This window comes from Papio anubis, chromosome 7 (genome assembly GCF_008728515.1).
Source record: "Papio anubis isolate 15944 chromosome 7, Panubis1.0, whole genome shotgun sequence".
Taxonomy (NCBI): domain Eukaryota; kingdom Metazoa; phylum Chordata; class Mammalia; order Primates; family Cercopithecidae; genus Papio; species Papio anubis.
In genome coordinates, this window is record NC_044982.1 from 43,260,232 (window position 1) to 43,286,993 (window position 26,762).

Sequence of the window (26,762 nt, forward strand, 5' to 3'; positions counted from 1 at the left end):
TTCAAAGCCAAGAACTATTGTTGAACTTGAATGTCACCATTTCACAGAGCAGCCAAGCCCTCTTTGACTCATTCCTCCCCTAACTGAAAGAGATCTGCAAAATAGCACGGCAGAGCCTCTGATGGCTGAAGTGCTGCTGAGTAGAACTTGTGCTTTAATTTCCTTTCTGGTCTTTGTTGACCGTTGTGGCACTATGAACTGTTGCTTTGTCTCACATTTTTTTTTCTTCTGTTATTGTGGTTGTACATTTTAAATGCAATCTTTCTATTTAGAAATATCTCACTGAAGATGAATAAATATTATTCATACAAGTAACTATCCTTCCAGCTATCCCCAAATCATCCTTTTCCTGTTCCTGCTCAATGAAACTTTCAAAATCATTTATTCACTCATATTTCTTGGCAAGTTTTCCTTGACTGCCTGCTGTGTAGAAGCAGAGAAAGTGAGAGGGTGATGTCCTCCATTACTAGTAAAGACCCAAAGGGCTTTGCCCAGGGTTTCACTTGTGTTTTAGTGAACTGTGAGGTGGAATTGCCCAGGATGATCACATGGTCAGCCCTGTTGACTGACTCTACCTAGATACCTAGAACCATCGAGTGTTCTTCACGCTCAGAGTCCTTTTCTTCCTGTGCTTCTAGAGACCAGCAGAAGTTACCAACTTCCTGGAATAATCGTCAGCTGTGTCTTTTGGTTGTTTGGGTTTAGCTTCCTCTCTGTTCTCTAAATATTTTCTTTTTCAAAGTGCCTCACTTCCTTTGTTAGAAACTAAGTTTCCCTGACCTTCTCTTTTCCTTTCTGTTTCTAATGGTCCTTGAAATGGAAACAGTTTGTTGAGTTTCCTTACGTGTACTTGGGCAGCCTACTCAATGACTCCTGGGAGAATAATAGCTGGTGACCTGTGGCACTCTCTGTTGAGAGAGGATGCGCAGTTTGCATTTTGGCAGCTAAACATAGGGATGGATTTAAAAACAAACGTGTAAGTAGCTGGATAATAATTTCCAGCATGATGTCAACATTTCTTTAAAGCAAAGCCTTAATTTCTAATCTTCTGTCACTTTGGTCTCAAGGATGAGTTTGCCTTTATGAATGTAATATGGCAATCGTGAAAGCCTTACCTCAAGTCAAATATTTCTTCTTGAAGATGCTCTACTTTGCAAGGTACTGCCCACAGGAACGTATACCCTAAATAATGACTTTTTTTTTGTTGTTGTTGTTGGCTTCAAATTCTGGATTTAGTTTTATTTTCTCCTAAAATTGTGGGTGTAGTTGTGATTGCTTTTTTACTACCATGTCATACCATTTCCTCCTTGGGGGTCCTATGCAAATTGCATATGGTCACATCCACTTCATTTGGTACTTCTCTTATGAACTAGAAATCTTCCAAATGGTTCTTTGCATATCCTGATCGGACATATTCTCACTGAAGTATCAGGACCAACCGCCGCACCTTGTCATATGTGTATGACTTAGTTTTTGGCTTCCTGGCTTAGTGCTTTCTGGTTTAGGGTTGCTGTAATTACTGTCTTCAGCAATTGTTCATTTTTCTTTCTTTTTATCCATTACTTCTTTTATGTTGACATTTACCCACGTTATCAAGTAATTATTCTTTGTAACTTTTCTTGGCAGAAATCAGCCCGGATTTCTTAGTGTGGACGTGGCTTTGACTTGTGTCCTAGTCCTTTGTGTTCCCAAAATAGCCAAGGAGTCCATTCATTCTACCAACCAACCAACCAACCATCCGAGTGAAATAAATATGTTTAGCTACTTGATTGAGCCATTATTAGATGGGGGTTAAATTGCCATATACTGTGGATTTCAGGTATCTTAGTATGTAGGTAAAATTCTCTAGTGTATTACTAGCTTGATGGATTACTTTATTTTTAGTGGCCTAACTACATGAAGTTATGTGTTTAAAATGTGGCTGGAATCTATAGGATAAACAGTTGCAACTCTAATAACATGGCTACAGAACTCCAGCTTAATATGTGTGATAATGAATACATTGTAGTATTGGGTTGAAGAGGATTGTATGGGAAGCAGAAGAACTGAGATCTGTACAGCACTGCTACAACACACCTCTTTTTACCCATCTAGGTCTGAGTTTATCATCGGTACAATGAGGAATTGAACTATAGTTGTTTCTGAGGCCTTGTCTAGCTCTGAAAAACTAGGATTCTACTTTCAAATGGATATCAGCTGCCACTTCTGGACTTTGGAAGATGGTGTGGACCATTAAAGGATCCTTCCTCAAATTTCTGTGTCTCTTCTTTTTTCTTTTTTGAGATGGAGTCTGGCTCTGTTGCCCAGGCTGGAGTGCAATGGCATGATCTCGGCTCACTGCAACCTCCACCTCCCGGGCTCAAGCAATTCTCCTGCCTCAGCCTCCTGAGTAGCTGGGATTACAGGGTGCCCATCACCATGCCTGGCTAAGTTTTGTATTTTTAGTAGAGATGGGGTTTCACCATTTTGGCCAGGATAGTCTCGATCTCTTGACTTCATGATCCACCTGCCTTTGCCTCCCAAAGTGTTGGGATTACAGGCGTGAGCCACTGTGCCTGACCTCTATGTCTCTTCTTATCTTTGGTTTCAGAATACAGTTTAATCTTATAGCAGAAAACACTTTTTAGTGAAACAAACTGGATCTTGCCATGAAACAAGGAATAACTGATTAATTTGGCAGAATGACATTAACTTATTTAGGTTGCTTTGTTTTTGATTGTTTTATTCAGTAATTAGCTCCTAAGACTTCTGGGAGCCTGTGCTCCACCCAGACACTAACCACAGTCTCTATCCAGTTGCTGGTTCTGGGTGACAGAGTGATCTCCCCATCATGATCAGCTTACTTCCTGTGGCCCATTAGGGGAGCGATGACCTGGGGAGCTATTTGCCTGTCGAGTGCGCACACCTGGAAACATACTGCTCTCAATTTTTCATCCATGTCAATGAGAAACGAGTGGCCCGTTAGCAAGATGTAACTATGCAATCATGCAACAAAGCTGCCTAGTAACATTTCATTTATTACAGGACTAAAACTCATTATTGTTTGTAAAGGATGAGTTCATCACCTCTGCAGAGTTATAGTTCATACACAGTTGATTTCCATTTATAAAGGCAGAAAGTCCTTGTTTTCTCTAAATGTCAAGCTTTGACTTAAAACTCCCGTTTTCTAGTCAGTGGAGTGTATGCATATGAAAGAAAATGTTTAGCAATTAGATGGGAGAGAAGGGAAATAGTACTTGAAATGTAGGGTTTTTTTTTTTTTTTTTTTTTTTGAGACAGGTTCTTGCTCTGTCACCTAGGCTGGAGTGTAGTGGCATAGTCACAGCTCACTGCAGTCTTACCTTCTGGGCTCAAGTGATCCTTCTGCCTCAGCCTCCTGAGTAGCTGGGACTACAGGTGTGTGTCACTACAACTGGCTAATTTTTAATTTTTTATAGAGACACAGGGTCTCACTACATTACCCAGGCTGGTCTCAAACTCGTGAGTTCAAGTGGTCCACCCACCTCAGCCTCCCTAAGTGCTGGGATCACAGGCGTGAGCCACTGTGCCTGGCTATCACGCAATTCTTAAGGGCTTACTCCAGTAGCAGAAGAGATTAGAAAGGCTGGTTTTTTCCAACAGTGGGAGCTTGAATCTGGAAAGTCTTAAACTAAAATTGTTGTAATTTCATACTACTAAGAAGCACTTCGCTCATGCAATTGAAAAAAATTAAGCTCCTACCTGGATGATTCCAGGGCACTTATAAGCAAGTAAGACTAATTAGAAGCCCTGATAGGCGCTAATGAAAAGGCAGGAAGTAATTTGCTCTGTGATACAAACATTCCTGGAGGTTTGGAATTGTTGTACATGATTTGGCACAGGATTCCTTACTGCGAGCTTTTGCTTTCCCAGGACCAAAGTCCCTGTTCTATGTAACACATCGTGGAGGGTAGGGGACAAATGGATACAGAGCTTGGTATCCACTGATATGGCTCCCACAAAGACATTTGGGAGGATGAGTAAGGAAAGAGAGATGCAATATCAGTACCAGTTGTAACTGGAAAATGTCATTTACATGGAATGAGAACTTACATGGGGCGAGCTGAGAAGCCTTTCGGTTGAAGTAAATAGAAAAATTAAGACACTTTCCTTTACCTTTAGGTATTTTTAAACATGTATTTTTATGCTCAGATCTTTCTTTTATAACTGGGTTATAACTGGGGAGAAAAAAGGATCTGGGCATGAGAGAAAGTGAAATGAAGGGAGGAAGAGGGCATGCAATGGGGAAAGGGAAGAGCAGGAACGTCCACTTTACTGAATACACAATACTGTAAAAGATGGATCCTGCCATATTCTTCCCCCAATCAACTTGGATGAAAAACAGAAATACTACATTCTTAAACACAGTTCATTTTTAGTTTGTCATGGCAATATAATATGGAAAAAAAATCAGGCCACTACTAAGCATTTGTAGAGTGCATCTTTGGCAAAAATGTGGACCTGCAACAATTCAGATGGTTTTCTTTCAATCAGGTTCAAAAATCATGGCTCTGGAAATTTCTAAAACTTTTAAGTCTTCTCGTGTCTTCTTATAATCAGGCATTCAGAGGTACGTGTTGATTCTAATAGCTTTGGTAGAAACATGCTGAAAATAGAAATGAATATAAAATGCCTTGTCTTTAGGCTAATTTGGTATGGATTTGTAAGGCCTGAGTAAACTGGAAATTAGTACATTTCTTGAAATAATACAAATGAATGTGAGACGCATGGGTAGAACAGCAGATTCAGAAAAAAAGGTTAGTATTGTCGTCCCAAGTTTTGTAAAACATCAAGTAAGGCCACCAAGAGAGGAACCAACTTTCTTTTTCGGGTTCCCTGGGGTGATTTCCTATCAGCTTCGCGTTCATGAGCTGGGGATTTGTAAAATGGAAGATGGCCTTTGACTTTGTTTTTGATCTGATCAGCAGCGGCGCTGTCTGCAATCCAGGCCCAGCATTCTCAGAGAGTGTGCAGTACGGACGCTTCTGGCTGGCAGGGAGGTTGTGGCAGTGGGCTGACTAGTGTGCTGTGTTGGGAGGGCTCACAGGGTGGAGGGGCAAGCCTCTGTGCAAAGGGAATTCCTTTCTGGTCGTGCCCTCCTTTTTGGCTGGAGCTTGGCCGCAGACATTGGCTGCCATTCTCATGCCTGGGTGGGGTGGAGGCAGGTCCCGGACAACCTCAGATAATTGAGCAGCAGCTGTGACCTTCAGAACAGCGTTTCTTCTTTTTCTTGGGGTGGAAAATGGTGAGGATTGCTTCATCAAAAACCGCTTTGAGACCTTTCTGAGTCAGAGCAGAGCATTCCAAGTAGCACTGCGCTCCGATCTTAAACGCAAAAGAGAGAAAGGCATGAGAGAGAAAAAAGAGAACAGCACAGTGGTATCAGCTCACTGCCCAGACAAGCACTCACTTCTGCCTGTCCTACAAACAGCTTGTGGGGTGGTTTGGATTACGTTTGTCTTTTTTTTTTTTTTTTTCATTTCAATTTGTATCTGTTATCCTATTTTTTTGTATTTTTGTATTTCTTACATTCCTTTATTGGCAATAAATGGTTGTGGATCACTTCTGGAAAGCAGTATGTCCTGAAATTGATCCATAACCATTTATTCCTAAGAATATAAAAAATATAAAGATCTAAAAAAGTAGGAGACAATTCAAAACCAATGATATAATTTAAATACGTTTTGTGAAGAATAGGGGTGCATGATCTTGTTTTTCATATCCTCTCATTAGTAGGCAGAATGTGTAAATCATGTATAAGTGAAATGTATCTCCTTTGGTATGATAAAAGGCAAAGTGTCAGCTTGGTTGATAAAGCAGATAGAAAGGGAGTGAGTGATATGGTTTTATAGGTCATTCTTGATTAAAATGTACCTCTTTTAAGGTATACCTCAACAAGGTAATATCCAACTGGCATTATTATTTAGTTTTAACATTTTATTTATGTATTTGTTTATTTATTTATTTATTTTTGAGATGGAGTTTCGCTCTTGTTGCCCAGGCTGGAGTGCAGTGGCACTATCTTGGCTCGCTGCAACCTCCGCCTCCTGGGTTCAAGTGATTCTCTTGCCTCAGCTTCTCGAGTAGCTGGGATTACAGGCACGTGCCACCAAGCTGGGTTAGTTTTTGTATTTTTAGTAGAGATGGGGTTTTCCCATGTTGACCAGTCTGGTCTCTATAACTCCTGACCTCATGTGATCTGCCCACCTCAGCCTCCCAAAATGCTGGGATTACAGGTGTGAGCCACTGCACCCAGCCTTAACATACTTTAAAAGGCATATTTTTAAAAAAAAGTAAAAAAAAAAAACCCCACTAAAACATGTAACAATAATAATAAAACATGTAACAATAATTATAAAAGACATTTAATGCCAGAGACATCCTCCTTGTCAGTGTACAGTCTATATAAATGATAAGGTATTTCTGCATAGGGCTTCATTTTAAATATTCTGATGATTTCATACTACGGTGTGTTTGATAATCACAAACCCCTCATGAGAAATATAGAAATTCAGGCCAGAACTATAGATTCTCATTTAAAAATCACAGACCAGTGCAGACCGTATTTAGCGTCAGCTTCTTGTGAAGACCTGCGGTTTTAATTGTTCATAAGCTCAGGAAGAGTCAGTGATGTGATGCTGGCCTTTTACTATTAAGGACATCTAGAGAAATGGCTTTAGTTTTTGATTCACATTTTAAGAATCACTTTGTAAAATTAAAGCAGATTCACAAGAGGTTGGCTAAATGGTGAGTTCCTGGAAACCACAGCAGACAAGTGGCTAAAACAAGGTAGCAAAATCATAGGCCTATTATGCCCAATAGCTTACGTAAATGATAAAGTGGGGCTGGCGCAAGACAGTAGGGAGAGGTGGGGACTATGCTGGGCGGTAAAGCACATGCCCCTCTAGAGTGTGCCGTTTTATCAGCTTCCAAGTGGTGATGTTGGTTTACTGTTGCCCGTTTTTGTATTTTTCAAGAGGAGTTGGAAATTTGGAGTTTTTAATATTTACCAATTTATGAAATATTTACCATGGGCCAAGCAAGACACTGATGTGGGATATATGTGGCAGCAGCCAGCCAGTTTGCAATATGTGGACTAAATGAACTTGTGGTTTGGCTTAGAAGAGAGCGGGAATAACCTCAGAGAGGTAAAATGAATGGCTTATGCGCACTCAACTAGCAAGTGAAAGAAAGAGACCTAGAATCTGCGTCTCTTGATACATGTTCTTTTCCTTGCTCTGTGACAGTAACTGTGACCCCTATCACTCAGCTCTGTAAGAAGCTGGTCAAGTTGACAGTTAATGAAATGAGATTGCCCACTTATTTCAAAGGCCACAAATATGAAAACTAAGCATCAAATCAGGTGGTTTTGGTTGGGCCAGAGACTGTTTCCTAACTTCTCCGACAGAGGTGATGCACTTTACATTTTTTTCCTGACAAGAATGGTTACTGTAGGAGCCAAAGGAAAATACCAAAAGAAAAAGATGTTGAATGTTGACAATCTGTTTTATGGCTTTCATTTTAACCATGGTTTGGTTTTAATAACTTTTTAAAATAATTAAAAACAGTTAGATACAAGAGAGGAATAAAGGGCAGAGAAAATTTTCCTAATAACATGATGAAATGCCTTCTGCTGCATTTTGGGATTGTGTTCAAAGCTTGATTCAAACACATGTGAAAAGAACAGTAATCTAACGGCAACGGTGTTGCCAACTGAACGACTGAATGACTTGACTGTAATGTGGTGGCACTTGTCTGGAAAAATATCTAGAAACTGCTGTGGCACCTTTCTATCTGGAACGCCTCTCCACTAAGGATCCCAAGCCTAGGATCGATTCTGCCTGGAATTCCAGGACAGCTGGGCTGAGCTCACTCACACCTGGAGTCCTGCAGGAGGGGCAGGGCACTCCCGCCGCCTCCTGCCCCCAGAGTGCGGCTGACAGCGTGTCAGGCTTTGCCTTTCCATGCAGCGGGAGGAGCCCAAACTTGTCTCTTCCAATTCAGACATTTCTGAAGATAATGAAATAGCAGATAAAGGCATTATTGTGTAACCGGGTTAATATAACATTATGTTGTACTGATAGAAAAAGTAGTCATCAGATGATGGGTATGATTTGGCAAACACGTGTGAGAAACAGAACCCAGTTTTGAGGTAGGTATTGTTACCATGTGTCAAGTGCTCTGAGGGTTGGAGAAGAATTCATTCTGGTTCAAGGAAAAAGCACAACCAGACTGCTAAAAAAATTATCTGTGTCCTCAAAGATGTGAAATGAAAAATTGTCTCAAGGAAATGTGGCCCTTCTTACGGCAGCAACTTCATCTGCTCCTTGGAGCAAAATGACCTACACAGTCAAGTATTTAGAAGCCGTCTGGGAGGGTTCAGGATTCGAGGCTCCTTGTTTAGATATACGTGCAAGCAATCTGGAGTGTGTTCTACCCAAATGACTTATTTTCAAGAAAAAAGTAGAGATTGAGGGTGTAAACTGAAAAAACACTTTTCTAATTGTTTTATAATAGCTAAAACCTATTATCTTAAAAGCAGGGACATTTATCAACGATGTACAGAAGATACAAGAGTCTGACAAGAAATAAAAAAGAAAACATAATGACTGATCAAGTAAAACAAAACCTAGTACTTCTTCCATGCTGTTGTAGTTGGGGCAGGACAAGTTATAGAATAAGATAGAAAGTAACTGGAAGGGATAAAGGCAAAGAGGTCTTCCCAGCTGTAGACATATCTGAGAGGGCTCATGGATTTAACAACAGCTATAATTTGCTGAGCTGGACCTTGTGGTACATGAGCTAATTTCATTGTCACAAAACTTTACAAGGAAAAGTCTGTCACCATCCTCATTTCACAGCTCAGGAAACTGATGCCCAGAGAGGCTAAGTAACCTCCCTTATGGCCACACAACTAAGAAAATGGCAGAGATTCGAATTTGTCTGCCTCCTGAGCCAAAGTCTTAACTACTCTTTTGGGCTCTCTCTAGCAAATGTAAAGAAATTGTAGCTGAAAGGGCAAAATTAATGAATAAATGGGCAAAGCTGTAATGGATACAGTAAGGGTGATGAGAGAAGAGAGGAAAAAGGAAGGCATTTATTTGCTGTAAACGGAGAGAAAAGAAGAGAAGATGTTAGTGGAATAAAGAGAGTAAGCTCCTGTCTAAATAAATGGCTAGTAGCAGAGTAGTTCTTTATTCCTCATTTGAGAATTAGCAAAGGCACACAGAGAAGGCAAATAGAGAGCCAAGAAAAGCAAAAAGAACCAAACAGGTTGTAAGAGAAACGCCACCATCTCAACACGTTAGCATTATGATCTAATTGGTGAAAGAGGAAAAACATTTCTAGGCTGGATGGATGTGCTGCTGATCTTTGAAGACTATAATGCAGAGATGCCAATTCAAGGGTGGATAATGTAAAGTGTGTTACTTCAGTATAGGATACTATGGAAGTGGTGGGGATTGTGGCAGACTGAAGGGTACATGTTTAATCTAAAAGAATGTTTAACAGTTTCCGTTGATGAGGAAATGCTGGCCTAGAGTTGCTCGAACTTCTGAATTTCTTTTAGAAGCTAGAAATGTGTTTTCAAACTGTTAAATGTTGGCCACTAAATTGCATTAAAAATATCTGTTTGGACTGATCAAAACATTTGTGGGTGAACTTTGCTCCCTATGTTTTAAAGGATGCCTTTGCATGTCCTGGTCTCCCTGTCTGGAATTTTGTGCCCTCCCCAGACCCCTCTGCCCACCTGAAAAACTTTTCCTCATCCTTCAAACCTGGGTGAGATGTTAACTGGTTAAAGAAATCTCTGAAAGCTCCTTCCATGAATGTATTAGTCTCTCTCTCTTCTGTGCTACCTGGTACATTGCCCAGCTGTTTGTTACTGTGTTTATCCAGGTGGCATGCTTTTGTTTGCCTGTCTCCTTCCTCTTCTGGCCTTTGTAACCCAGACACCAGCAGTGAAATGACTTTCTTTTTATTTATTTATTTTTTTTGAGACAGAGTCTTGCTATGTTGCCAGGCTGGAGTGCAGTGGCACCATCTCGGCTCACTGCAACCTCCACCTGCCGTGTTCAAGTGATTCTCTCCCCTCAGCCTCCCGAGTAGCTGCGATTACAGGCAAGCGCCACCATGCCCAGCTAATTTTTGTATTTTTAGTAGAGATGGGGTTTCACCATGTTGGGTAGGATGGTCTCGATCTCCTGACCTCGTGATCCACCCGCCTTAGCCTCCCAAAGTGCTGGGATTACAGGCGTGAGCCACTGCGCCCAACTGGTGAAGTGACTTTCAATGACCAGGGGAGAAAGGGAAAATGGCCAGCACAAGGCAGGTGGCAGTGACTCTTCCAGTCAGGAATAGGGCATTAAAGACTCCAGTTGATTAACGTGACTGAACATTGATGACAGGATGTTTGCAGCAATTTTGCTGCTTTAAATCCTACCTGTGCATGTTAAAAGCCCGGTGGGAAACTTAGCAGGTGCTAAATTAAAGAGTGACAACAACAAAAGGCACAGGGTGAAGAAGGTGGCAGGAGAGGGCAAAGAGAATGCAGAGATTAAAAAAGAAAAAATAGCAAATTCCTGTATCAAAAAATACCTTAGGAAGTCTGAACTTAGAAGATCACGTTTAGACTGTATTAGATGGAACTGGGTAAGAGAACGCACAAAGAGCTCTCATCTTAGAGCTAAAAAGTGTAGCATCCAGCATAGCACCTGGCACATATCAGGTGCGCTTAATCAATTTAATAATTCTAGCAGCAATAGGGACAGTTACAAATTTGTAAAAGACTGGGAAAAGTAGGCTGAGGATTAAAAACTACAGTAATAAGAAGAGGGAGGATAAAAGAAGTCAAAGAATAATGAATATTTCTGATAAATTAGTGCAAAATATGTAAATGTGGTTGACTTTGGAGTACAAAGAATTGAAAATATGTATGATATAAAAAATGTCCTTTAAAAATAAAACACCCTTTGAGACCAAAAAGAGATGTTAGATGGAAAATGCTTTGGAAATTGAAAAGTATTGAACAGAAAGAATCAGATATGAAAAATCTGAACTTGCAAAGCCTTTAAGTTGTGGGGGAGCTTTGCACATGAAAATAAGGGACTCCAGCATATAAAAAAGAGGCCCCAAACCTAAAGGTTTCTTTTCAGATTATATAGGAGGGAGGCAGAAGAGCGGGTGGTTAAAGCACAGTTTTCTATCCTCACTCTGCCACTTGCTAGCTGGGCGATCTTAACCTCTCTGAGCCTCAGTTTCCTGCAGGAAAGTGGAGATAATAATACACACACCTCAGGGGTTTGCTGTGAGGATTAATTAAGACAAAGGCTGTAAGGCGCCTGGCACCAAGCCTAGCACATTATAAACACTCCATACATGCTAGCTGTGATTAGAAACTACTTGACAGAAAAGTCAGAGAGTAGAGAAACTTAAAGCATCCCTGTAATTACATGAATTGTGATAAGACAAGTTAAAATCTTGCTAGGTTTTCTTCTAAATTGGATTTTGTAAGCTAAACGTGATTCCCTCTGTATTGGAGAGCAGTTGCTAGGAGAAACTAGCAAAAGGCAATATAAATGGTGAACTCAGCCATTGTTCCGAAAATAAGGATGAAATGAGATGGGAGGCTTTGGAATGACTTCTTTTCAGAGGGTGAAAAAAACACCTTCCCCAACCAGAAGTGAGGCTGGGAAAGCCGACAGCATGAAGGAACACAGAAAGTGAGTTCCTGCAAGAAGCTGGTGCCGGCCAGTGGGGACCTCCTGACTGCGAAAAATGTGTAGAAAGGAACCACATACAATTATTTATTTATGGAGCTACCTATTTAGGTATCTGTTTTTTTTTTTTTTTTTTTTTTTTTTTGAGACGGAGTCTCTCTCTGTCGCCCAGGCTGGAGTGCAGTGGCACGATCTCAGCTCACTGCAAGCTCCGCCTCCCGGGTTCTGGCCATTCTCCTGCCTCAGCCTCCCAGCTATTTAGGTATCTTAATGAGAGCATTTGAGGTTGAATGTTTGACGAGAAGGTAGAAGAACCTACAGGCATAAACCCATTTCACCCAAGGAAAGATACACAGTTGGAGGTTATTCACACAATGGTCAGGTACACGGGTGGTGATGTCCACAGAGCTGGATGGGAAGTTTCTGACTTCGTTATTAGCTACGTGCTTGTCTTCTAAGACTGTTTCCTCATCTGTAAGCTGAGACCAAGGCTATCTGCTTAAAAGGGTCATCATGAGGCTGAAGTGAGAGAGATTATAAAGTACTTAGGATCCTAAGAACTCCGTGAATGGCTGGCGCTAGTTAGTACTGACATTACTGTGCATAGAAGTAGGAAGGGTTCAGTATCTCGATCAGGTGTTTGTGAGATGTTCTCATGCAGTGTACTTGTAAAGACATGATTGTATTTAATTCATTTCTAGTTGAGTGTATCATGCTTAGTTTTAGGGCCTACAAGCAAGTTTTAATAAGATAAATGCATAGTTTTGTAAGTGAAGAATTTGTGGTTAATATTCTTGACTGGCTTGTAGAGGGTGACTTCTAACTCTGCCTGGGGTATGCATTTTACTAGGATAGTCACTTAGAAAGTAAGATTGAAAATTTTCAAACCTCTGACCTGGGTCAATAGATTTATGACTTGATGAGGAATCCGATTTAAGTTCTGGAGGTGTGATTTATCGGCCTCCTCTTGCATAAAGCACTTCCATCCTCTCGTATGTTTTTCAGTGGCTGCTTTGCTTACATCTCGGGATAATGGGGGAGGCAAAGACTTGGTGTCTGGCAAATACTTTCTAAAGCATTTTCCTAAGTCTTCATGTTAAGCTCTCAAGAAGGAAGAAAGGTCCATGAAAACAGTTCCAGCTCTGAGCAAGTTGCTATTATCTGCCAAACAGCCACTTAGATCCCCAACTAGTCACTTTTTGGTATATGTTATCCTTCCAGATGCTGTTTGTGACACAATCCAGGCTCTCTAAGTGGCTTTTCATTATATGGTGAGAAATACTGGACAAATATAACCCTGCCAGATGCTAACCCAAGTCTCTCCCAAGAAAATCACAAAATGCCTCTTATGGGGTTATTTAAATGAGTTACATCCATAATAAGCAGTGAGATTTACAAATATATATCTAACGACTCCCTTTATTCATACTAAATATGGCAAGTAGATGTTCTAGAGGTTGCTAAATCAAATGATAAGTGCTTCAGCTGTTTAAATTCACCAAATTGCTTTCTGAATGAAAAACAGACACTGCTGGCTGACAAGAAGGCTAACCAAATGGCTCCTTCCAGCCTGACTAGAACAGAGGGGGAGAACAGAAAGCTTAGAGAAGATTCTAAACACATTGCACTTTAAAGCAAAACCCAATGTTGCACACCCATTCCAAAGCATACCACACACTCTTCTCTCAGCATACATTTAAAATGAAATTCAAATCTGACTGTACCGCTTTTGCAAGCTTCACACCATGCTCGTAAGTGAGAGGCTTCTCTTTCATATACAGCAAACGGGCCAAGGTTTTTGGGTCATCACGGAGATCAATCTGGCAAGAAAACACACGTGATAAACTTATTTATTTTCTCAGGCCTTGCCAGATATTTTAAACTGTGACATCATAGAGTCTTTTTCCCTGTTAACATCTTTGAAGTTGCTAAATTTTCTTTAAGGAAGCAGATTCACATGCCCATGTTATGTCTAAAAAAGTAAAGCAATTTCTTTGTAAATGTACACAACAGACTTTCCTTATGTTTTCCCCTTCAAACAGTTACCCTGCGAGCTGAAGACTTACTCGGATGATTCTGTTGCTATCTTAGATGTTTTTTCAAAATTTTCTATTTATTTCTAGATTCTGCTTACAGGGCATGCAAGATAACCAGTCTCATGACCTTATAGTGAGGCCTTATTTGATCCCAAAGTATATTACTCATTATTTACTAGTTTGTTTCCTGGCTTTGAACACATCTTTTTTTTTTTTTTTTTTTTTTTTTTTGCTTTTCCAAATAAAATCTTCATCCTCAAAGGAGGTATGAAGATTTGCTACTTGTGAGGATATTGTAACAAATGTTCTGCAAGCTCTGGAAGGCAAGTCCCTAAGAGAAATTTTCAAAGGATTTGCTCAAGATAAGCATTAATCTTTTCAAAGGTAGAACTTTGAAGACAGCATTTATATATCTGGATTAGATTTGATAATTTCATTAAATATTTTGGTTGCTTTAAAGCCTCACTGTGTGTGTGAACCCATGTGTTCATGAATGGGTGTGAATATGGGAACACAAGGGCTTGTGTCTTAAAGACCAGTATATTAGGGTCCCTTTTATAAGCACATTACTCAGCTCTACTAACTGTGTGTGTGTATGTGTGTGTGTGTGAGAGAGAGAATTGCTCAATTTTGTGCCTATCTCTAATAAAATCAGCTTGAATCACAGAAAGGTGATTGAATATTCTGTCACATATTTGGCAGCAGGGATTCAGGTTCCATCAATATGGACAAACATTATTATCTAGAATTCAAGGCAAAAGACTTCATTTAAACAAACAGTTATCTTTCGGAGCAGAAGCGTTAACTATGATTACTCTGACTTACGAAAATGTGTATTCCTCTACTTTCTCTAAGTAAATACATATACTGTGTACCTGTCCATATCTTCTTTAGGAAATACTTTTCTTTATGTTAAAAAAATTCTCTTGTTCAAAATGAACATAAATGAATAATAGAAAGAAATAGCATATGAAACAGACAACAGTGAAGCCCTTCAGTATTAGTACATTCCTATGTCTTTGGGATAGTAATTTGGATTTTAAAATGCCAAAGAACAAAATCCATTTAAAACTATAAACGGTAACAATCTTTAATACATTTAATGTGATTGGCTTACTACTGGAAACTCAAACTGGAAATGTATTAGCTTTCAGAACACTATAAAGGCTTTCACAATCGTAGGTTTGTTTATTTGGTATATGTGTTTTAACTTCTTCTCTAAGATCTGGAAGACCAAGAGGTTTAAAAGGAATGGACAGTGGTGAATTTTTATCTTCCTTCTCCAGAAGTATAATTAAAGAATTCCTGTCATAGAATGCCTATTCTGATTGTTGTGGTCACCTTGACACTTCCACCTATTTTGTGGTTTTAAAACAACTGTGGATTTCAGATATAAAAAATACTAGATAATGTGTTCAATTGACACCCTCACCTCATTGCTCTGATTCAAGCCTGGCAAAGGGTGTCTGTTTTTAACATTACTTTGTTATTAAAAAAAAATCAGAGAGATTAATTTTTGAAGGTCATATCAAAACTTTCTGCTCCATATTAAAGAGCTCTATTATCTTTTCCACTATGGGCTAAATCATCATGCACACCTTAAGAGCTTCTGTTCATAGGATTGACATGTCTGAGACACTCTTCCATAGCGTTTGGCAGAATAGGATGTTCACGAGGTACCAAAAGGGCCTTCCCATTTTTCCAGCTCCCCCCCACCCTGCCATCGCCCGCATTTTAACCTGGGTCCCTATGAGGACATAAGGCACATGAGGCATGCAGTCCTTGAGCTCGGGGACCCATTCCTCCTGGACGTTGTGGTAAGAGGCAGGGTTTACGACAGAGAAGCAGATCAAAAACACATCCGTGTTGGGGTAGGAGAGTGGCCTCAGCTGGTTGTAGTCCTCCTGTGGGAAGAGCAGACAAGGGTTTGTACAGCCCGTGTAAGGTGTGTCCCATGTGGTTCCAAGGTCAGATTGCAGGTAAGAGTCCACTACAGCGCACTGGGATCCCGTTTCTTCCTCAACCCTAGAATCTGGTAGTTCTTTCTCTACTAGAACTAAAGGAGCCATCAATCAGAAAAACACCTTTTTGTTACGTACAGAGATTATGTATTGCCCCCTCTTAAGATGAACTTAAAAAATATTTTTAGCATTTTTATTGAGATATATACCATAAGTTCACCCATTTATTTATTATTTGTTTTTAAATTGTATATATTTAAGGTGTACAACATGGTGTTTGATATACATATATATGCTATAGTGAAACAAATTAATATATTCATCTCCTTACAGCTTATCTTTAAAAAGATATTTTATGGCAAGAGGACCAGAAACCTACTCTTCTAGCATATTTCCAGTATGCAATATAGTATCATTAGCTATCGTTATCATGCTGTACATTATAGCTGTAGACTTACTCACCCTAGCTAACTGCAGCTTTGTACCCTTGATCAAAACCTCCCCGTTTCCTGTCCTTACTTGCCTCTGGTAACAATAGTTCTACTCTCTGTTTCTATGTATTCAAAAGTTCACCTGACCAGGCAAGGTGGCTCATGCTTGTAATCCCAGCACTTTGGAGGCCAAGGCAGGAGGATCACTTGATTCCTTGAGCTTGAGACCTGCCTGGGCAATATAGCAAGACCCTATCTCTACAAAAAAATACTAAAATTAGCTGGGCATGGTGGCACATGCTTGCAGTCCCAGCTACTCAGGAGGCTGAAATGGGAGGATGGCTTGAGCCTGGGAGTTTGAAGCTGCAGTGAGCCGTGATCTTGCCACTGTACTCCAGCCTGGGCAACGCAGCAAGATCTTGTCTCAAAAAACAAACAAAATAAAAACAAAAAACCAAAGTTCACCCATTTAAAGTGTAACATTCAGTAAAGATTATTGTAATTCTTCCATCATGTTGGAATTGTGTTGTAATGAATATACTATATTTAAATTAGTGAGCTATTTGCCAGGGCAACAGGAATCCTCTCCTCACACAATTAAAAAAAATTGTATCCAAATTTAATTTAGAATAAATGAACTAACATGCAAAACAAGAGTTATTGCCAAATTTGACACCACAATATTTGAAGAAATATGTTGAGTGAGGGTTTAGAGCTAAGGATTTTGGATTTGTTTCAAAGATTACCTAAAGGCCAAATAAAAAAAATGCTAGCTTAATTATTTTCTTTCTAAAGATTTTTCAGATCAGAATATGCTCTGTGGAAGAGTTTCTGGTTACATAAGATATTTATGTATTTGCTATTTTAGTGGGAGTTGATAAATACAAAGTAAAACTTTGCATCATTTCAACTTTGGGAAAATGTTAGCAAGAACCTTTTACTGTATGTGAAATGTTTGAGGAAGTTCCAAGGCAAAACCTGATATTTCAATAGTAAGTTTTTTATATTTTATAGAATTTAGTAACACATAAGCCAACAGTAACTTTGTGTGTGAATGTGCATACACATACCATATTTATATATACATCACATATCACAACATGACATTTGTCCATACATACCATAATTTGTATATGTATACACACTATATATAATGTGTATACACTATATATGTGTGTATACTATATATGCAACTAAACTTATATGTTCACACCTATCATATATATGTATTCATAGAGAGGAGTTAATAAATAATTAACTCATTTATTAGGGCCATGACTACTCTTCATGAAACATTTCAGAAACTCATGAAACATGTATATGCTCATTGCAAAAATGCAAACATTATAGAAGTACATAGAGTAGAAGTGAAAGCTTGTTTTCATCCCTGGTATGATCTCTGGTAGTTTTTCCTCTCCTCAGAGAGGGCTACTGCTTAAACATTGTCCTTCTGAACATTTTATTTTACTTTATTTTATTTTTTGAGACAGGGTCTCAATTTATTGCCCAGGCTGGAGTGCAGTGGCGTGATCATGGCTCACTGCAGCTTCAGACTCCCGGGGTCAAGCAATCCTCCCACTTCAGCCTCCCAAGTAGCTTGGACTACAGGCACATGCCACCACACCCAGCCAATTTTTAAATTTTTTGGTAGAGATGGGGTCTCACTATGTTGCCCAGGCTGGTCTTGAACTCCTGGGCTCAAGCAATCCTCCCGCCTTGGCCCCTCCAAAGTGCTAGGATGATAGGCGTGAGTCACCACACCTGGCCCATTTTATATTTATGTATGTATGTATACATATGTTTAGTTTAAAAACAAATTGATTAAATAGTTCATATTGTTGTGCCACTTGTGTTTTTTAAAATGTAATATATCTTGGATATATTTTTAATATCAACCTTTCCACTGACTCTAATAATATACTTATTAATTAGATAACGGGTTGATGGGTGCGGCAAACCACCATGGTACGTGTATACCTATGTAACAAACCTGCACGTTCTGCACAGGTATCCCAGAACTTAAAGTATAATAAAAAAAATTTAAAAAGACCAGAAAAGGAAGTACACACATGTGCACACGTACACACACATGAGACTGAAAGGAAGTACCTTAGAATATTAAGTATGGTCCACTCTGGTTGGTGGGCATGCATTGATCTATTGTTTAGCTACTCAGAGTACGCAGAACACGGGATTCAGTATATGTGGCCACTACTGCTACTACTATTAAAACTTAAGCAAAGGTTTTAGGTACCTAATGCAAAATGCAAAGCAAGATGGCAAGGATGCTGAAAAGTAAAATCCTAAAAAATAAACCCAAAACCAAAAAAACTCCACTATTGTGGCTAATTTACCACATTTCTAGTCAAGCAAATAATTGGGAGTTTGGCGCACAGCTGAATAAACACTGGTCATACTGGGAAGTCGGGTCAGGTTGCGTCTCAGCCAAGTTGTGCCTATGTCGTGTGTGTGTGTGTGTGTAGCTGGGGAGGCAGTGGAGAAAGGGATAGCTAATTTCTTGGCACTACCCTTCCTCTTTACACAACTAGCTCTAAAAAACAAATCTCCTCTCCCGTCGTCTCCCCACTTCTCTCTTTTCTCTCTGGAACATTCCCTTAAAGAGCAGCTGTATGGCCCATGAGCCAAGAAGTCTCCTTCCCAGGCTATAATCTACAGCTGTTCACCACACCACCTGCCCTCTGCCACTGCATGCTCCCATCTGGATTGTCATAAATGGAGTAGGGACCGTGTTGATTTTTTTTCTCATCCCTACATGTACTCTTTTCACAGCAAATATTCAATAAATCCTATTGGCGGACTGGACGAAATGACCTCTACAGTGACCTGCAGATGAACACACGGCATTTCTGCGGGCCATTTACTGCAGTGACTTTCATTACAATCACCTGGGGAGCCTTTAAACCATCCTGATGCTCTGCTAATCAACTCCCTGCCCCACCCCCTTTTCTACTTAGGAACTAGCTAAATTAGAATCTCTGGAGAGTGGGCCTGCCTATCTGGGAGTTCTGACTTAATTGGTTTGGGGTGGGCCTGGAGTTGAGAACATGGCTGTACTTTACCATCATCTGCACCATTAACGGAGGATGCGCCCGAGGGCTTATTACTAAAGGTCAGACATTGTTTCAAACTCTTACGTACGTTCTCATTGCATCCTCCTGATGGAACTGGAAGGATGGTACCATCAACATTCACATTTCATAGAAGAGGAAGTTAAGGTTTAGGGAAGTTCCATGATGGGCCAATGTTACAGAGTTCATAAATACCAGGATGGGGTATTTAGCCCCAATCCAGCTCTGGCTGTCAATTGTAACCACACTGTTTTCTGCTGCTCAGAATTTTAAGTGACAGATTAAGCATTTTCTTAACTCACTTGTCTAGGAATGTTGACTCATATGTTACCCAGCAATCAAAACGTTTGACCACAGGTTGTATCATCTATTTGATGGCCTGCATCTGCCTCAGATTACCACTGGATGGCAGCAACACTGTATATTTAAAACCTCAAAGCCAAAAACCAAAGCAAAACGCCGTGAGGAGAAATGTCACAACTAGATTAGGTAGGAACAAATAACTGTTGTGCATAGTCGGAAAGGAGTATGTTTGTCTGATTTTTTAACCCAGTGGCTATCAGAGGATTTCTATTCACATTATGGAAAAGCTGAAAGACCACGGGTTGCTGGGTTGACTGTAGGTGGGGCAGGTGAGAGAAGTCTGTTTCTGATCATTTACCCTCTGGCCCTCCAGCTGAGTCGTTTCTGATAGCGTCAGTCACTGGGCTCACTGCTCTGTACTCTGGATCTCTTCTGTGGAAACCTTAGTCCTGCTGTATCATGCCATTTAAAAAATTTCGTGCCTACTGAATACATAGCACTGTTAAGGATGCTGTATGAACTATGTAAGGGGAGTAAGAATTGGCAACTCAATGGGGAAAGAAAATGAAAATACATGAAATAATTCGATTTATGTGGAAATAAGACAGGTTAAAGTTCTCTTACTCTGCTGGCTAATCTTAAAATGGAATGATGTAGAATATTTGTCTGAGTGAATTGGGAAAATACCATTCCAAAAGGCCTTAAAGATTAGCTAATGCAGTGGTTTCCAAACTATGCTGTTCAGTCCAGCAACATTGGCGTCACCTGGGAGCTTGTTAGAACTACACATTCCCAGGTGCCACGCAGCCCGCCGCGGCTGGGGCGCTAGGGCAGAAGCTGCACCGTCAGTGCTAGAACAAAACCTCCAGGTGATTCTGATGCAGCTCAAGTTTCAGAACCACAGGTTCCTGTTCTTCCCTCTCCCCTGAGCCAGTTTTATGGTTTAAGAAACAAAGGTCTAGACAGATGGAGTAATTTAACCAGGACAACCGGGCAAAAATAGTTTTAAAGAAGGCTCGGCCGGGCCTGTAATCCCAGCACTTTGGGAGGCTGAGACGGGCGGATCACGAGGTCAGGAGATCGACACCATTCTGGCTAACAAGGTGAAACCCCGTGTCTACTAAAAGTACAAAAAACTAGCCGGGCGTGGTGGCGGGCGCCTGTAGTCCCAGCTACTTGGGAGGCTGAGGCAGGAGAATGGCGTGAACCCGGGAGGTGGAGCTTGCAGTGAGCGGAGATCGCGCCCCTGCACTCCAGCCTGGGCGACAGAGCGAGACTCCGTCTCAAAAAAAAAAAAAAAAAAAAAAAAAAGGCTCACACCTGGGCTATTGGGGGCTAACCCTGGGCTGCAGCTATAAAATATGGCAGGGGGGTCAGGATTAATAAAAGAAAGCGTCCGCTGGGGGCTGGGGGAGTTGAATTTGTGCCAGCTGGTAACTTAATGTTTTTTCACAAGGGAGCATGCTTTGGCCCTGGGTTCGATGGTAACATGTGGAGATGATGTTAGGGGCTATGAGAAGTGGATAAGTGGTTTGGTTGGTATTTGAGGCCCTTTCTAAAGTTGAAATTCAGAATGGAAGACAGGTGCTTGTTTGCTTCGTGAGGAGACACGGTTTTAATCTAAAAGAGAAGCTCAAATGGAGCTTTGGGGGTAAAGTAGACAAACAGGCTAGGATTGGGGAGTGCAGGGAAGTATTTGGGGCAAAGTAGGCCTTTGACTGCTTTTAGCCCAACTTCACCCTGATGGCAAGAACATGTTCAGTTTGAAGGCAGATCCGGTGCTCTGGGTTGGCTATGGGTGATTATTAAACACGAACAGTTCAGAGACAGTGTTAGCATCAGATGTGCCAAACACCTGGGTCCTAAATATTATAGGCTGCATCATGATGCAGGTAAGTGAAATCATTTTGTAGACAGCACTTCTTAGAATCCACATACATTTGCATCACCTGTGGACCTTGTTAAAATGTAATTTTGTGGTTTTTTTTCTTTTTTGTTTTTGAGATTGGGTCTCGCTTTCTGCCCACACTGTAGTGCACTGATCATAAGTTCACTGGAGTCTTGAACTCCTGGGCTCAAGTGATCCTCTCTCCTCAGCCTCCCAAGTAGCTGGGACTACAGGTATGCACACCACGCCTGGGTAATTAAAAAATTTGTAGAGATAGGGTCTTGCTATGTTGCCCAGGCTGAAGTGCAAATTCTTATTCAGTAGCAGGACTGGAATGGAGCCCAAGAATGTGCATTTCTAACAAGTTTCCAGGTGATGCTAGTGCTACTGGGTCCAGGGACCACACTTTGAGCAGCAAAGAGAGTTGCACTGAGCTCCTCCCACCCCCCATACCCACATTAAATTGGAAATAGAATTCTGCTTCCAAGTCTTGGGTTTAGTGACGTTTATCCCAGATTTTTTGTTACAAGTCTCATTTTCATATTCGCCCATAAATCAGGCTGAATTTGAAAAACATGGGCATCGTGTATAGGGTGGGTACATAGCATGGTGCTTAAGAGCATCGGTGGTGGGTAGAAATTCTCCGGTTTTGTGACTATGGTGTGATCTTGGGTAAGTTCTCCATGCCTCACTTTCCTTATCTGCAGAATGAGGCTAATAGTGCTGGCCTTATGAGTTGTTATGAGAATAAAATACGTTAATATTTGTAGGCCACTTAGAACATTGTCTTGAACATAGTACGTACTTTAACGATCCAGTAAAAGAGTCCATCCTCCATCCCATATCAACAACAGCTGCTGGTCCTGGAAGCATTTCCCTACCCTTATTGGATGCCAGGGCTGATTCAGAAATTAACTTTTTCTGAACTGAGTAGTAATAAGACCCAAATGTTTGAAAACTCCAACCGCAACTCTCAATGTTCCTGCAGCTCTCTTTTTCATAATCTGGGGAGAAGTAAGATTGTGTCCTAAGGTTACTTTTACTAAGCACCTGTTATGTGGGCAAACTTCTCCCTAATCTCCCAAATTGCCTACTCCTGAAAATCCCACATGAAGATACACGTGAGCAAGAAAGTTGGAGTTGCTCATTGAGGGAAAACATTTGTTCTGAGGTTTTAGGCAAACTTTCCATAGAGGGTTGCTGCCAGATCCTGTGCTCCAGATGGCCCCCTTGGATCAGCCAATAGCAAAGGGGAAGGCTCCCCTCCTTCCAAGTGGAGCCCGGTTTGCCATTCGTAAGCCCTAGCTGCGCTTGCTTCCTTGCCTGGTTGTGTGCTTCCTCAGCCCTTGGGGGAAAGCGGGACTTCAGAAATCAGGGTCTGGGGAAGATGTGCGACACATAGACCCGGGCGAGTGAGGGGCTCGGTTGATGGCCTTCCTTGCTTCTCTACTTCTGTGGTCACTGGTGATGGCTGAGCTACTGCGGGCTGTGGTTTCTCAGTGACAGACACCATTCTGTGCTTGCCCACATGCAGATGGTTCCTGGTTCTGTGGGGAACCTGGTGGTTCACCCTTCCACAGAACCAGGCACCTGGCCAGGCTGCACCTGGCTCCTGACACCAGGAGACGGCCATGCCTCCCCGGCAGCGCTGCTCACTGCCATTTTCACAGGTGTTGTCTCTGAGATATGCCCATCCTGGAGTCTCGCCCAAGAGGCCACAATCCGAGTAGGGCTTTCCCATATCATCCTTCTAGGTGAGGCCACATCAAGAGAAGGAGGTGAGCCCTTGTCTTAGTACTATGGCTGGTTCTACTGTAATGACCTGCAGTGAGGTGGGAGGCCATCTGGCTGCAAGCCGTAGCCTGGGAAACAGCCCTTTCCCAGTCTGAAGTTCCTCAGCTGGTGAATGCTCAGGGCTGGCTGCGGCATCCCCAACCCAACCAACAGCCTGCTGTCCGGTTGGTCTCTCCTGATGCATTGTAAACAAACTGGCCTGCAAGGACATTAAGGGAAAGTCGGCTCGGGGACTCTTTCATAGCTGAGCCAAAGATCTGAGCTCCAGATATCCCTTTAGCATTCAGTAACACACTACTAGGGACATGTCTCGTACAGGACGAGTTGACACAACCTAAATAGATTTGGCTTACGGGGCTGGTTGGCCTTATTTCCTCCCTAGTGTGATCTGAGGAGTTACATGCACTCACCCTGAGAAAAATTCCTCAATTCATCGCCTCATCTAATGTTTGGAATTCTACCTAACAGAGAATTAAACAGAGTTGTGACGAATCTATCTTCAAAGGGCTCCACTCCAAGTCCAAATGTTAGTTTGTTTCAGGGTTTGGGGGAGGGAGCTAATGTTTAATAGCAGCCACCATGTGTTGACAGTGTATGCAAATGACTTCATCATAAACTCTCTTTTTTTTTTTTTTTTTGAGATGGGGTTTTGCTTTTGTTGCCGAGGCTGGAGTGCAATGCTGCGGTCTCGGCTCACTGCAACCTCTGCCTCCTGGGTTCAAGGGATTCTTCTGCCTCAGCCTCCCGAGTAGCTGGGATTACAGGCGCCCACCACCATGCCTGGCTAATTTTGTATTTTTTGTAGAGACGGGGTTTCACCATGTTGGCCAGGCTGGTCTTGAACTCCTGACGTTGTGATCTATCTGCCTCGGCCTCCCGAAGTGCTGGGATTACAGGCGTGAGCCACTGCACCCAGCCCATTATAAACTATCTTTAGCACATGCTTACCTGAATTGTGGAGGGGTAGGAGTGTCTCAGGCCATGGCTCATGGGGCTGTAGCCAGGTCTGAGGCAGACAAGGTGCCTCAAAGTTAAGGGAAAGCAAGTCAAATGATTTTGTTTAGCACTGACATTGAGGGTTAAGACAATGAGTTCCTATCACTTTACCTCTCAGAACACATTTGCTTCAGTTAGTTCAAGACAAAAATGTGGAGGATTGCTCCTTGGTTTATTCATGCACAAAAATCTAATTATTCAAGCGAGATGGACTCTATAGCTGGATTCAGAGACATTTCCTTTTTGTGGTTCAGGGATTAATCAATTGGTTTTGAAATCATCTCTCTTCCATTGTAAGTAATTGGCCAAATGAGTATTTTTGAATTATACACGTCCTTTAGCTATCCAGCACATTTACTAGAATAGAACTGAGAAGAGGCAGATTATTCTACCTAGGACTGGGAATGGAATTTTTGGGACACTGTTTCCAAATTAAATTTGTTACAAAGTCTTAATAGCTGAATTGTAGGACTATGGGAATACATTTCAGTAATGGTTATTTTTCATTGCATCCTCCTAACTTTCAGAACAATGCCTCAACCACCAGAAATGTTTAGAGTAGTGCTTCTCAAAATTTAATGTGCATTCTAATGATTTGGAGATCTTCTTAAAATGGATTTGCAAATTCAGTAGGCTGGGGATAGGCCTTAAGATTCTGCAGTTCTAACATGCTTCCTGGTGATGTTGATGCCACAGGTTGGTGGGCCACGCTTTGAGTGGCTCTCAAAGTATGGTGTAGGGACCAGCAGGAGCATTGCCAGAAAACCTGTTAGAAATGCAAACTCTTGGGCCAGATGCAGTAGTTCACATCTGTAATCCCAGCACTTTGGGAGGCTGAGATGGGCGGATCACCTGAGGTCGCGAGTTTGAGACCAGCCAGGGCAACATGGTGAAACCCCTGTCTCTAGAAAAAAACACAAAAATATAGCTGGGTATGATGGCAGGTGCCTGTAATCCCAGTTACTTGGGAGGCTGAGGCAGGATAATTGCTTGAACTCGGGAGGTGGAGGTTGCAGTGAGCCAAGATTGCACCACAGCACTCCAGCCTGGGTGACGGCAACGAAACCCTGTCTCAAATAAATAAATAAATAAATATATAAAAATAAAAAAAAGAAATGCAAACTCTTGGGTCCCACCCTAGACCTGGAGAAGCAGAAATTCTTGGAGTGGGGCCCAGTAGCTGAGTTTTGACAAGCCCTACAGGTGATTGTGACACATACTCCTGTTTGAGAATCCCTGTTCTAGAAAATGAATGACAGGTTATCCTGTGGTGTACCACATTCCCATTATTCAGCAATCTTCTGCAGCTGAAAGGTCTCCCATGGGTCAAGCCTCAAGTCCTTCTGCCTAGTTACTCCAGTTCTATCAGGGTTTCTTGAGATTACATGTGAAAAGTCCTCCTCATAGAATTTTTGGCCTAGAAGGAACCTTACGATACGTTCTGATTCCTTTTCCCCATGCTTTATGGTTCATTTTGAGTCCTGTCTACCTCTGAATATAAAGCATTCAAGTGAGAGTTAGTTGAAAAAATATCTTATTATCTATTTGTTATATTTTATCAGTCTTCATCACTTTTGTGTCAGATGTTGAGACCATTCTGTTTGTTTTGATGTGGTGTTTAAAGATATTTTTACAACGTCTTACAGCTTCAACTCTTATATTAGTGTTATTTAAATTTTTTCTTAAAAGGACAGAACAGTGGGAAAAAATAATTAAACTCCACAAGAGCTTTTAAAGAGTTTTATTGGATTTAAAATTAAACAGAAGCCTGTGGAGGTTGTTCTTGGAGCAGGTAACGCACAGGAGGTAATACTTGTTGGATTGCTGCAGAGGGGGGGAGAACTGACTGGGCAGCAGGGGTCAGAGAGACTTTTTCCGAAGCCAGAGGGACCAGAGAGAGGTTTCAGAGTCATGAAATAATCATTGCCGTATTGAACTTTTCAAACCTGATTGTATTAGTACAATCTGACTATGGGGGAGGAGGGTATAAACTCCTGTCTCTTTCAGGCTATGAGTTCCTGATGAATAGGGACACCCCAATGATTGTGTGATTGAAATAGAGCAGGCAACTTCAGCCTCCAAAGTGGTGTACCCTTGTGGCTGCAATGCTTTCTGTTGGGGGCATGAGCTATCCTGAGGCCCTTGTATCTTAGATCAGAGAAGCAAACTGATTTTTTCATTTGAGCATGTAGGGGGCCTCCTTTCTTAGTCATATGGCTTGCTATTGACATGAGTGGTCACTTCTCTCCCAGTTCCTGGCGGTAGCTTACCAAAACAGGCATCTGCCAATGAGGGGACCCTGGATGCTCTTAGAAGCTTTGAGTCTGGTGTTAGATTTTCCAGGCTCCGCACCCTAGCCTGGCCAATACCAACCTTTGATGTTCCACATACATTTATACAGTGGTCCTTACAAATTTTCACAGAAATCCCCAAAGAGAATTCCATTTATTTATATTATTGTGAAGAGCTTTCAAGTTGAGCAAAATGATGTATATCCAAAACAATTGTGAAAAAAAGGCCTAGATGAAT

General features: G+C 41.3%; 1 protein-coding gene across 1 annotated transcript in view; it reads right to left on the bottom strand.

Moving 5' to 3' along the window:
• Nucleotides 1–2,997: 2,997 nt before the first annotated feature.
• Nucleotides 2,998–26,762, bottom strand: part of RHOJ (ras homolog family member J) — a 102,576-nt gene continuing 78,811 nt past the window's right edge. Inside the window, exons 3-5 of the mRNA XM_003901909.5 lie at nt 15,511–15,675; nt 13,460–13,555; nt 2,998–5,343 (exon numbers count right to left, since the gene is read on the bottom strand). Of these exons, the coding sequence (XP_003901958.2) occupies nt 5,197–5,343; nt 13,460–13,555; nt 15,511–15,675 (408 nt within the window). The 3' untranslated portion in view covers nt 2,998–5,196. The remainder of the gene's footprint in view (nt 5,344–13,459; nt 13,556–15,510; nt 15,676–26,762) is intronic.